At 69.7% G+C, this 12,730-nt stretch overlaps 2 protein-coding genes across 2 annotated transcripts; one reads left to right on the forward strand and one right to left on the reverse strand.

Moving 5' to 3' along the window:
- Positions 1–2,580: 2,580 nt before the first annotated feature.
- On the forward strand, positions 2,581–3,332 carry EMIHUDRAFT_217358 (hypothetical protein; the record flags this gene model as incomplete). Its single annotated transcript, XM_005760995.1, has 2 exons — positions 2,581–2,817; positions 2,886–3,332. 2 exons carry the CDS (start codon positions 2,581–2,583, stop codon positions 3,330–3,332), a joined length of 684 nt encoding a protein of 227 aa, XP_005761052.1.
- Positions 3,333–3,724: 392 nt separating this feature from the next.
- Positions 3,725–12,566, reverse strand: EMIHUDRAFT_217359 (hypothetical protein; the record flags this gene model as incomplete). Its single annotated transcript, XM_005760996.1, has 9 exons — positions 3,725–4,543; positions 4,628–5,257; positions 5,405–5,539; positions 5,610–6,230; positions 10,408–10,918; positions 10,945–11,366; positions 11,443–11,655; positions 11,730–12,314; positions 12,390–12,566. 9 exons carry the CDS (start codon positions 12,564–12,566, stop codon positions 3,725–3,727), a joined length of 4,113 nt encoding a protein of 1,370 aa, XP_005761053.1.
- Positions 12,567–12,730: the final 164 nt, after the last annotated feature.

The following is a 12,730-nucleotide window of genomic DNA, read 5'->3' on the forward strand; positions in this document are numbered from 1 at the left end:
GGAGGACGATCGCGAGGTTGATCGTAACCGTCGAGCGGCTTCTCAAGGACCGGAGCCGAGGCTGGCCAGTCGAGATCGTGGTCCGCTGGCTCGGGCGCGCGCGCCCCCGGTTGTGTGCCTGTGTGGGGGGGAGCCTCTCCGGGGGGGAATGGGCGCTGACCCCCCCCCCCCCCCCCCCTGTCCCCCGTCCCTTCTGCGCAGGTGGGGCCCCTCGGCAGATAGCTGGGAGCCCGAGGCCAACTTGTCGCCCGAGCTTGTCGCCGCGTGGCGCACTGGCGCCAGCCCATTGTCGAGCCACGCGCGGACGGGCGCGCGCGGGCGCGGCGGGAGGGGGGGGCGCGGCGGGCGCGGCTGGCCGGGCGGGCGTGGCTCGCCCCTGGCGAAGGAGCTGCCGCCGCATCTCCTGCCGTCGCGGTGCACGCAGTGCGGAGCTGTCTTTGGAAATGTCGCCGCAAAGACGAGGCACCAGCGCGCGTGCGTCGGGTCGCGCCGGGTGCGGCTCAAGCTGACGGGCGTGTCGCGGCCGCCGGCGCGCCCCGCGGCCGCCTCGCTCCCCGCCTCTGCGTACCTGGCCGCCCACGCTGGGCGCGTCGAACCGGCTCCGGCGGGGGCCGAGGCAGAGGAGGAGGTTGAGGAGGAGGTTGAGGAGGAGTCGCTCGGCTGTTTTTGCGGCACAGAGCGACACCTGCCGAGCAGCAGCATGACCTTCAACGGCGTCTGGGTCTCGTGCGACGACTGCGGCAGGTGGTGCCACGGCGAGTGCGCGGGTGTGGACGACTCGGCGCAGGCACGCGCCACGCTGCAAACACGCAGACTCAACCCCCCCCGCCCCCACCCTGCCACCCCGCCGCCCGGCCGCCCCCGCCACCCCTCCCCACTCCGCCACTCCGCCCCCGCCACGACCGCCTCCACCACCACACCCCCTCCGGCCCGACTCCCCTCCACCCAATCGCCCGACCTGCCGCCGCGTGCTCGGACAGGCGGAGGACCTCGAAACGTACGTCTGCAGGCCGTGCGCCGAGGCGAAAGCGACGGCGTCGAGCGAGCAGATCGTCGTTTTGGACGGCGAGGAGCAGCTTGCCCAGCAGAGCAGCGCGCACGAGCTCGAGCCGCCGCCGCTCGAGCCGCCGCCGCTCGAGCCGCCGCCGCCGACCCACGCGGACGGCGAACGCGCGGAGGGGGGTGTGCCGGAGGCCTCGGAGGTAGGAGACGGCCTCCCGCTCTTTGGCCCGGAGGCGCGGCGCTTGCAGGCGCGCCTCGCCTGACGCCCCCTCGCCCGCTCCGGCCCGGCTGTCGTCGCGTCCGACCTCACCCTCCGTCCCTGCGGCTCCACCCCTGCGGCTCAGGCGGAGCGCGAGCGCGAGCTTGAGCTCGAGAGGGAGCGCGAGCGCGAGAAGAAGGAGCAGCGCAAGGCGCAGAGGGCCGAGGCGGCGCAGCGCTCGAGCGCCGGCCGCGTCGCCGTCACAGCGGTCTGAGCGCGCCCGCAACTTGTTGTCAGGCGGCCGCCGAGGCGAAGCGCGACGAGGAGGCGGAGAAGGCGAGGCGCGCTGCGGCGGCGGCGACGGAGGGCGCGGAGCAGCGCGAGCGAAAGCTCAGGGAGGAGGAGATTTTGCGGGCAGTGGCGGAGAGGAGCAAGCTGAAGCGGAAAGGGCCGCCTCCCGGGCCGGCGCCCAAGCAAAAAAACAGCGCGGCGTCCAGCTCCGCCGAGCCGCCTCGTGTGTATTGGGAGCGAATGGCGGTCGCTCGAACGGCTGACGCGATCCGACAGAACTTCCAGGCAGAGAGCGGAATCGAGTTGCCGCCGATCGACGATGACGCGGCTCAGCCCCGCCCACTTCCGCCCGCCGTTTTGCCACCGCCGCAGCCCGCCGCGCTACCTCACGCTATCCCGTTGCCGCAGCCGTCTGTGCCGCGCGCCGATCTGCCTTGTGCTGTCCCACTGCCGCCGCAATCCTCCGTGCCGCCCGCCGATCTGCCTTGCGCGGTCCCGCTGCCAGCGCAACAATCGGCCGAGATGGCACACGCCGCTGCATACTACCAACAAGCTGCGCAGTGGCAACATGCGCAGTGGCAGGTGGCTGTCCGGCCCTGACTCCACACGTGTAGCTCTGACTTCAATCTAGCCTCGCTCAGCCCTTTCCCCTACCTAACCGCGCCCTGACCGTCCACCGACGCGCTGCTTCGCTCTGCAGGCACATCATCAGGCGCAGCAGCAGGCGCAGCAGGTCCACCAAGCGCAGGCGGGATTCGCACAATCCCCGTCGACTCCTGGCTGCGGTCGCATCGCCACATGGCATCTCGTACCCGAAAAAATGGAGCAGCATGCGCACACGGCCGGGTTCGCGCCGCAGCCGCACCCTGCGTATTTGCCACCTCAGCCCGGCGCGGCGGCGTATCAGCAAGCTCTGACGCAGCGGGCTTTGGAGGTGCAGCAGCTGAGGCGGGTGAGCGAGGCGGCGCAGGCGGCGCAGGCGAGGGAGGCGCAGGCGATTGCTGCCGAGCCCTTGAATTGATGTGGCAATGCACGAGGCAAACTCCGCTCCTCTTCTCTAGGTGAAGAGGGAGGCCACGGCATGGGCGATGCAGCAGCTGGAGGAGCAGGCGCGTCGCGATAAGGCGCGCAGGGACGAGCAGATGCGCCAGGAGCAGGTGCGCAGGGAGGAGCTGGCGCGCCGGGAGCAGGCGCAACGGGAAGAGATGGCGCGACGGGAGGAGCAAGCGCGCAGGGAGGAGCTGGCGCGCAGGGAGGAGCTGGCGCGCGAGGCGTTTGCGAGGGATGCGGTCCAGGCGAAGAGGGAGGCAGCAGCGCGGGAGGCAGTTCGGATCCTCGTGCCGACGTTCCAGCAGATGCCGTTGCCCTAAGCCGGACCCCGGTCCCGCTCTAGGCGCAGGCGCAGTTCCACCACCAGGCGCAGCTCTTCCAGCAGTACGAGAGCGCGCGCAGCGAGCAGCAGGGGCGGGCCGCGCAGCTGCAGGCGAGGACAGTGCAGCAGATGCAGCAGGCGCACGATGCCGCGTTGCAGGGCATCATGCTCCCCACCGCGGGACCGGCACCGGTGCGGCCGTTTCCCGCAGCACCGAGCCCCTCGTCGGCAGCGGCGGTGGCGCTGGGGCTGCAGCGGGAGCAGCTCCAGGCGCAGACACAGGCGAACGCCGCCGTTGCTGGCCTACGCTTTGGGGCGATGCCGGCCATTTCGGGGCTGGCCCAAGGACTGGTCACCCCGCAATCTTTTTTCCCACCGGCGGCGGGAATCGGCCTCGTCGGGAACACGGGCCTCTGTCTTGAAGAGCAAGCGCCCGCAGAGACGCGCGCAGACCTAGGGATAGACTAGTACACTGCTGCGCTCAACTTGTGTGCACCAACCCTTGCATGTGAGAAACTAAATCTAAAATTTCGCTCCGAGTTGCCGCGAGATGGCCGATCGATATTTATTTGGACGCACGCACGGGGAGATTCTCGTGGACACGTGCGTCAGCGGTCAGCGTCAGGCGTCACGTCTCTCGACTCTCGCGTCACACCATACCATACGTCACGCGCGCGCACTCGCTCGCTCGCTGGGCGGTGCCACTGCCGCCAGGCGCGCCCGCACTGAATTCGCCGTGACTTCAGATCAAACACGCGGCGTAATTCAGATTTTGTTTCGTAATTCAGTGCAATTTCTCTTTCGGTTCGGTTATGACGCCCCGCGGTGCGGCCCGGTGAAACGGATCACGGCTTTACGTACTACGAGAGCCTTACAAACGCCACGCCCCGTTTCAGGGTCGCCTCGGCGCCATCGTCGCTGCCGCCACCCACCGTGCGTTCGCCACACGCGCCGCGAGGTAGGTACCGCAGCGCCTCAGGGCCCAAGTCCACTTTCGGCTTGTTGAAGTCGTTTGCGGGCTGGCCCGTGCAATTGCGGCGCGTCATGAGCAGCGGCTCCTCGGGTTGGTGCTTGGCGCGCGCGTTCGCCAGCATCGCGTCCACGTGCGGGTTGCGCTCCTCGCCGCAGTACGAGTACTGCCCGCGGAAGAGCCGCTCGACGACGCGCCGCTGGAAGCGCGCCGCGGCGGCCTCGTCGTCAAAGCCGCACGGCGAGAAGCGCAGCAGCGAGCGCACGTCGAGCTCAACAACTGCGCGCCGGCCGCCGGAGGCGTTGCCGAGCCTCGGCCGGAGGAAGCGCGCTGCGGCGTCGAACGAGGTGCCGTGGGGGAGGACGAGGTCGCCCTTGACGCTGCCGCCCGCAGCGCCGCCGCCTCCGTCGCTCGGCGGAAGGAGGTGCAGCCTCCGCGCCTCGAGGCCCCGCACCTCGCCCTCCTCTGCCAGCTGGATGGGGCCCGCCGCCGCTCCGTCCTCCGCCCCGGCCTGGTTCCAGTCCTCGAGGTTGAAGAGCGTGTCGTACGGCGCCTCGTACGGCATCGGCAGCGGGTTGCCCGGCAGCCGGCAGTCCTTGAGGTGCCACCAGTGCCGCTCGCACAGCGCCCAGAGCCTCGGCCGCACCAGCTGCCACCCGAGCGCCGAAGCGAGTGCGAGCGCGTTGCGCAGCACGGACCGCTGCACGTACTGCATGGCGACGTGCGGAGCCGCCGGGTCGGGCGCGCGCGCATAGTCAAAGGCGGGCGGCGCCTCGGCCCGGCCGCCCAGGACGAGGTGGCGAGGGTGGTAGCAGCGGGATGCGCTGCCCGCGCCGCCCTCCAGGGCAAAGAAGGCGGACGGCTGGTCGGGCAAGTGGCCTCGCTCCCGCTCCGCGTCGGTGGGGGGAGGGTCGCACTCCCACACCTTTGGGGGCAGCCGCATGCGATCCAGCAGCGAGAGCAGCAACGCATCGAGGCCGGTCACCCGCACAAAGCCGGCGCCGCCGGCGAAATTGCCTGCCGCGCTGCCGGCCGCATGCGCCCCCGTGCGCGACGCTGCCTGGCGCGAGAGCAACGCAAGCGCGGTCAGAGGGAGGTCTGGAGGTCTACGCGGGCGCGGGTGCAGCGCCTGCCACAGCCCCGCGGCGCGCAGCCTCGACCGCTTGCCTTCCCCACCGCCCATAGTGTACGTCACGTGCACGTGCAGAGGCGGCACAGCGCGCTGCTCGTGCAGCCGGTACACAAAGTAGGTTGGGCCCTGCAGGAACCGGTCGGCCGGCAGGAGGCCGAACCGCACGCGCCCGCCCCACATCCAGTAGACGCGCCGCGCAGGCAAGCGCGGCTTGCGCCCCGCGCAGCAGAGCAGCCGCTGCTCCGCCTCGCACCGCCGCCACGCCTCGCTCTGCCGCGGCAATTCCACCGCCTGCAAGCCCGTGTACGGGTCGGCCGTGCCCGGAGTCGCCCGCCAGCCGCAGGGCCGGCAGCCTGCGGCGGAGGACCCGCCGCCGCCGCCGCCGCCGCCGCCGCCGCCGCCGCCGCCGCCGCCGCCGCCGCCGCCGCCGTCGCACACCCATTCGGCCGAGTACGGCACGTACATGCCGGGGTCCCGCGCGAGGCACTCTGGCCGGTTGCAGCTGTAGTCGCCGTCGATGTACCGGTTCCGCAGCAGCCGGTTGAACTCGGTCTGATCGTTGCCGATGACGCCCTGCTCACAACCTTACGCGTGGGCGGGTGCTGACATGCATGCACGGCTGCCGTCGCGCGCGAGGCGGGACCGTGGCGAGCGTGCGGTTGGCCCACTCGAGCGCGAAGCGGCGCGCGCGGCCGCCTCTGCCGCCCGGCGAGGCGCGGAAGAAGGCCACGCCCGAGTTGTACACCGAGTCCGGCTGCCCATCGCGCCGCAAGTCGGGCATGTCGTTTGAGGCGAGCACGTCAGCGAGCGGCAAGTCTCCGGCGTCGGCCGACGGCTGGCCGCCCGCGCGGCTGCCGATCCACGGCCACGGATCGCCGAGCCATACGGCGTCTGCGTCGCTGAGCAGCACGTCGAACCCCAGCTCGAGCAGCCGTGCCGTAGCCAGCGCCTTGAGGTAGCCGAGCTGCTTGAACTTACCGCGCTCGTCGCGCACGTAGCCGCCGCCGAGCGCGGCAAAGGCGGCGTCGACCGAGGCGGGACCGCCGGCGAGCAGCCGGCGGGCGGATATGGCCGGCTCGCCCCACACGTCGCAGAGGTGGCGCAGCTCGTCGTCGAGCGCGATGACGCCATACGAGAGCCGCGGCCGCACCCGCGCCGCGTGCCACAGCCAATTGGACACAAAGTCCTTGAGACCGACGGTGCCAAAGGTCAGTGTGAGGCTGGCCGGCGGCGCTGGGAAGCGGCCGCCGAGCGGGCCGGCTGCCTCGCGGGGAGCGGTGAAGGCAGTGGTGGCGGTGGCCGTTGAGGAGCGAGAGCGGAGTGCGCGAACGGCGGCGTGGAGGGCGGCCAGGGCGAGGAGCAGAGAGAGGAGGAGAGCGAGTGACAGCGAGCGAGACCGAGAACCTGGCATCCATCCCTCTTGCTCGCAACACTTGCCAGCGTGGCGTCCCTTGAGTTCTCGGCGATTCGAGCTGTCCGTCTCGTACTCGAGTAGGGTAGGGTCGGGGTTGTGGCGTAGGAGGGTCAGCGGGGCCCGACGGAGGGTAGGGGGGTAGGGGGTGCCGGTGTGAGGGCTTGTTGGCCGAACTGTGAATTACGTTACTGTGAAGTCTCTCGACTGTCTGAGCTTGTGCGTCTTGGGTCCGTGGTTGTGTTTTTGTGTGAAGTCCGTCGCGCGCCGAGCCCAACCGAATAAATAAATAAATAAAACGGACACCTCTGCTAGGAGATGGGTAAAAAGGAACCGGTCCCCGCCCTGCGGTCTTTGTGCAGGGTTCTTTGTGGGTGTGGTCGGCGACTATAGCCGGGGTCGTCCTCCCGATGGGGGACTAGCACTAGCCGTCTTCCACATGGTCCCTCGGGTCCCTGCTGCTCCTAATCTCGTCGTACATCCTCCTGCTGATCTCCGCAACATCCTGCTCCCTCCCTCGTCTCGCCCTGCGCGTCTGCTCCGCCTCCCCGTCGTCCGCCCTGCGTCGTCTGGTGACGGGTCCTCCATAGTCGGCACATCGCTCATCGTCGGATTTGCGTGAGACGCGGGCGGCGGGCGCGCGGAGCCGGAGGGGCAGCGTGGGCGACGTTACGGCTTCTGGAGGCACCTGGGGGTAGGGGGTGCGCGGGCGCGCGGAGGGGCGGCAGGGCGTGAGGTGACGGCGTGACGCTGTCCGACAAAACTACCGTTACAGCAATCTGGACACTGGAGACCTGTGAGTAGGGGGGTAGGGGGTAGCCCTTGTGCCTGGACACGTGTCGAGGGGTAGGGGGGTAGGGGGTAGCCCGCCGATCGGGAACCTACCCCATACCCTTTCCCCCCAAACAGCTCGAATCCAACGTGCTGTGAGAGAGGCTTGTACTTTAAGAATTCTTCTTTCCCCATGCTGTCTTGCTGTCCCAAAGAGCTGTCCCAAAGAGAAACATTCGTCCGTGTTGTGTTTCTAACGCACAGTGCCAAGACCCAGAATCAACAGCAGAAACAACACAAACAGGCGACAGGGCACGCGGCGTGTGAGGCTAGTCCTAGGCCCTTCTTTTGCAGGCGCGCTGCTGCGCACGTCCGAGCCGGCAAGCGCCGTGGGCGGCATTCGCCCAGTCGTCGTGTCGGTCCGGGCACGGCCTCTCCCTCCCGTCGGCCCTCGGCGTGGTCCGCCGCTGCTCGAGGCATCGCATCCCCGAGCCAGTGAGACAGGCGGACTTGCGCTCGCGGGAGTGGCTCAGGCAGCACGGGGCTCGGGGCGGCGGCGGAGGAGGAGGGCGCAGGGTAGTCTCTCTCTCCCACGTCCCCGTTCTCAGTACACCGGGCGGGAGCGCCCAGCACTTGGAGCACTTGGAGTGCAGTTCCTTACACATCGCCGTCAGCAATTTCTTTATTCCACGCGCCAGCTGCTCTCGAGCCCCCGCTCCATGCCGGGCCGAAAAGCTGGCTCAGCCGCCTCCCACGCTTCAACGGCGCCACAGGCTGCGTCGCTCGCGCTGCCGAAAAAGATCCAAGCCGCGGCGAAGGACGGCAAGTTGGGCGTGGTGCAGACGTGGCTCGCCGGGGACGGGCGGGCTGACGCGACGTACGTGCGTGGAGGTGTGAGTGGCTGGACGCTCCTGCTGACCGCCGCCGGACACGGTCACAAGCAGCTGGTCGAGGTTCTGCTGAAGCGGGGCGCGAAGCCGGACGCGCAAGACAGCAACGGCACTACGGGGCTGATGGCCGCCGCCCAGGAAGGCCACGTGCAGGTGGTCGAGACGCTGCTGCGGCACGGCGCGGAGACCAACCTTCTGGACAGCGGCAGCGTCGCCGCGCTGATGTTCGCTGCCCACCAAGGCCACGAGCGCGTGGTCTTGCTTCTGCGGCACGGGGCAGAGGTCGACCTGCAGGACGGCGACGGCTACACTGCGCTCACGAACGCCGCCTTCTCCGACCGTGCTGCCGTCGTGCTCCAGTTGCTGCGGGCAGGCGCAGACATGGCGCTGCGCACTGCGGCGGGCAACACGGCACTGCAGATCGCCAAGGAGAAGGGTCACACCGAGTGCGTCGCCGCCGTCAAGACGTATCTCGGCGAGGTGGCGGCGGAGAGGCGCGACGCGGCGGCGGTCGAGGCGGGCGGCGTGGGGGCGGACGGCGGTGCCGCCTCGGGCAAGGGGGCGGCGGCGGCACCAACTGCCGCGTCCTCTTCCGGCGGCGTGGAGAGCGGAACGGGCGAGGACGCCGTCCCCGAGGAGGTCGTGGAGGCGGCTGAGCAAGGCGGCGAGGCGGTGCTGGCGTGGCTCAACGGCGGCGGGCGGGTGGACGCGACTTTCGCTAATGAGGGTGCGAGCGGCTTTACGCTGCTGATGGTCGCCGCCCTCTTCGGCCGCGAGTGGCTGGCCGCGGCGTTGCTACAGCGTGGCGCTTCGGTCGACCTTCGGAACAGTAAAGGCCGCACCGCGCTGCTGGCCGCCGCCCTGCGGCAACGAGCGGGTGGTTGAGCTGCTGCTGCAGCACGGCGCGGAGATCAACCTTCAGACCAGCGTCGGCAACACCGCGCTGATGGGCGCCGCCCTCCTGGGCCACGAGCGGGTGGCCGAGCTGCTGCTGCTTCACGGCGCGGAGATCAACCAGCAGGACAATGCCGGCGTCACCGCGCTGATGTTTGCCGCTGTCAGGGACCACCCCGCCGTCCTGCTCTGCCTGCTGCGGGCGGGCGCCGACACGGAACTGCGCTCGGTGGCTGGCTGCACAGCGCTGCAGACTGCCAAGGAGGAGGGCAGCGCCGATTGCGTGCGCGCCTTCGAGGAGCATGCGGCGGCCAAGGCGGCGGCCGAGAGGGCGGCCGAGAAGGCGGCCAAGGAGGCGGCGTGGGCTGCGGGGGCGGCGGAGAGGGCAGCGGAGCGGGCGGCGGCGGAGGCGGAGGCGGCGCGGCACGCCGACGAGCTGCTGGCGGAGGTCGAGGCGGAGAAGCGCGGCAAGGGCAAGAAGGGCAAGAAGAAGAAGAAGGGCGGCGGGAGCGGCGGCGCTGGGCCGTCGCAGGAGCCCGAGGCGGCGGCGGAGGGTGCAGAGGCGCCACCAGAGGGTGCCGAGGTGCTGTCGGAGGCAGCCGCAGCCGAGGCGGCAAAGAAGGAGGAGGAGAGATTGATCAGGCTTCTCGAAAGTTGTCACGAGGAGAGGATCCGGCTCGGCATCACGGCGGAGAGCCAGGCAGCGGCTTTAGCTGAGATGGTGGAGGCGGAGCGGTTGGCCGAGGAGGCTGAGGAAGAGGAGGAGGAGGCAGAGGCGGAGGAGGAGGAAGCCGTGGCCGAGGAGGAAGCCGCGGCCGCGGCACTTGCGGCAGCTGAGGCGGCCACGGCGGCAGCTGAGGCGGCCACGGCGGCAGCTGAGGCGGGGATGGCCGCCGCAAAGGCGAGGCGCGCGGCCGCTGCGAGGGCCAAGGCGGCCGCTGCAAGGAAGGCGGCGGACGCGGCCCAGCGCTCGTAGAGAGCCGCTGAGAGGACGACATGACGCGCGCATCTGGCACCGCGCCCGGCTGACGCTTGCTGAGGCGTCAGCCCCACGCCGCCCCGCCCTCGGGCGCCTCGGCGTCGCGCAGCGGAGGCGGCGGCGTCTCGACCCGACGGCCGACGCCGCGTGAGGCAGGCGGACTTGCGCTCGCGGGAGTGGCTCAGGGAGCACGGGGCGGCGGCGGCGGAGGGTGGAGGAGGAGGAGGGCGCGTAGTCTCTCCCACGTCAGTTCTCGGTACGAACATCGATGAAGAAAGTGGTCACGTGTCGATCGACGTCGGCGTGGTGGTTGACTAGGTCCAGCCCAGGGTGAGCTTTTAGTAAGAGCTCACGTGCGGGGAGTCTATCGTCCCGTGCAGGGTACGGCCTCTCACTCCGTCTCAGCTCGGCGAACGTCTCCTCTGTGGTTGGCGCTCGATCTCGGCAATGCGCGCGCGAAGAGAGACTTGCCTTCTTCCTCCATCCGCGCACGCACCGCCTTGTTGTCCTCTCGCATCTCCTGCATCTGCGCCTGCAGCGCCTGCAGCGCCTGCAGCGCCTGCACGAGCTGCGCCGCGGCGTTCTCCTTCGCGTCCACCTCGTTCACTGCCACCTCCATGTGCGCCAGCGCCTGCCCACGCTCGGGCCCTCCACGTCGGCGCTTTTCGCCATTTGCCGCGATGGCGCCGCCCGGTGCCGCTCGCCGCTGTCTCGTGGTGGCCGCCCGCCTGCGCCTCCGCGCCTCCGCCGTGCCGTTTGACTTGTGCCGTTCCATGTCCATGTTCGTGAGTTCGAAGCTGGGCGAAATGGCGACCGGCGTCACCGACGACTTCGGGTGGCGGCTTCGCAGGCGGCCCATGAGCACGTCCGCTGTAAAGCCCTGCAGCCAGTCGACGTCCGAGTCGGCAATGTTGCCGTTGTAGTGGACGATGGGCGCCTCGGTGCCAGCGGCCTGGTAGCGGATGGTGCCGCGCGCCGTCCACTCCATGTGCTTGCGCGGCGTGGAGCTGGAGAGGAGAAGAGGTTGAGGCACAGCGTCGCGTTGTGGTCGAGCGCGATCGTTGGGAAGCTCTTGGTGCCAGCGCGGCGGGACTGCTGCTCGAGGAGGAGTCGCGTGAGCAGCGCCTGCTGCGTGCTGTGGTACACGCGTGGCGTGCCGTCGGCGTAGGCGGAGCGCAGCGCGTGCGCGCGGGCCGCGTCCGCTTCGGGCGTGCCACGCAGCTTGCCGTCGCGCCCCATCTCGTCGAGGTACGCCTGCAGCATCTGCACGAGCGGCGCCGCGCGCGCAGCCATGCAGCCGCCGTTGAGGAAGCGGAAGAGAGTGTTCTTACGCAGGCGCTCCGCGTCCCCGGTGCGAGAGCAGTGGTAGCAGTACGCCTCCGCGCCGAAGACGACGTCCGCGCCGGCGTGCGCTAGCACGGCGTGCGCCGCTTGGTGCAGCGCCGTCACGTTGCGCTGGTAGAGGATGTCCGTGCCGTCCGTTTCACGACCAGCAGCGCGTTGGGCGGCAGCCGGCGCGCGAAGAGTACACGGGGACGCACTGCTGGAAGAGCGGCTCCTCCCGCAGCGCCTTGAACATCGCCACGCGGCATGTGGCGTTGTACATGCACTCGATGTCGTCGTCAATGATGATGTCGTCCTTGCAGCGGGGCGACTCCATCCACGAGCGCACATGGTAAGCAGTGCGCTCGCACCCCGCCTTTGCAAAGACATTGTTGCGGACGAAGTTGCGCGGCTCCTTCACCTCACCGAGGTGCCGCGCCGCCTCCTCGACCGCGTGTTTGGACGCCGTGACCGTGGGGCCGCGTCCGCCTTGACCGCCTCCGCATGGGCCTCCGCCTGCTTCGCATGCGAGAGGGCGGCCTCGGCCGAGCAGATGTCCGCCTCCCACTCAGCCGCGTCGTCCGGGTGCATCGTCGTGTAGAACCGGTTCCACTCCGGAGCCAAGTCGCACGTCCCTGCCTTGCAGCAGAGGCGGCGGAGCGCACAGCCAATGGCGATCGGGCGGATGCGCGCACTGGGCCCCTCCGTGCACAGCGGGTCCTTGTAGAAGGCGCACGCCCGCACGTCGCAGATGATGCCCTTGACGCCGTCGGTCACGGTGCCGCACCAGATGGCTTTGCACATGCCCCTGATGCCGTCCCGCGCACCACACTTGTAGATGACACTCCAGTCCTCCATGGTGTCCCCGAGGATACCTGGCGCGCGGAGGCGTGGCGGATTGCAGAACACCTTCTCGATCGAGGCATCCTTCGGCTTGTACGCCTTCACGCCCCTGACAGGCTTGAGCAGCCCCGGTGCGATCTGCTTGTTGGCCTCGTACTGCGCCTCCGCGTACTTCAGCTTGCACGCCGCTTTCCCTGGGTCGACCGCAGGCTGCAGCCGGCGAAGCGCAGCTCCAGCCTCGCCCGCACGCGCCGCATAGAGAGCGCGCCGCTCGTTTGTTCAAGAGCGCGCCGCCCCCGAGTCGCGCACAACCTCGCGCATCGGCGCCGTCTCCTCCTCGTCGTCGGCGGAGGCGTCCGCGACGAGCGCTTCCACCATCCTACGGAGTGCGGCGGGGCTCGAGGCAGCCTCCTTTGCACGCTCGATCACCTCGTCGTCGCTCCGGCACTGCTGCCCACGCGGCCTCTGAAGGATCGCGGCATGAAACATGTGCAGGCACTTCAGCGCCGACTCCCCCTTGGGGCCGGAGATGCCGGTTTGAGGTCCTTGCTAGGAGTAATCGAGATCTCTGCGAGAGAGTAGTAGATCGCAGACAGTAGATCGCAGACCAGGAGTGGAGATCCTAGCCGATTCTACCACACAGTCGGGCTTGG

The sequence above is a fragment of the Emiliania huxleyi genome (assembly GCF_000372725.1).
Source record: "Emiliania huxleyi CCMP1516 unplaced genomic scaffold EMIHUscaffold_73, whole genome shotgun sequence".
Lineage (NCBI taxonomy): Eukaryota > Haptophyta > Isochrysidales > Noelaerhabdaceae > Emiliania > Emiliania huxleyi.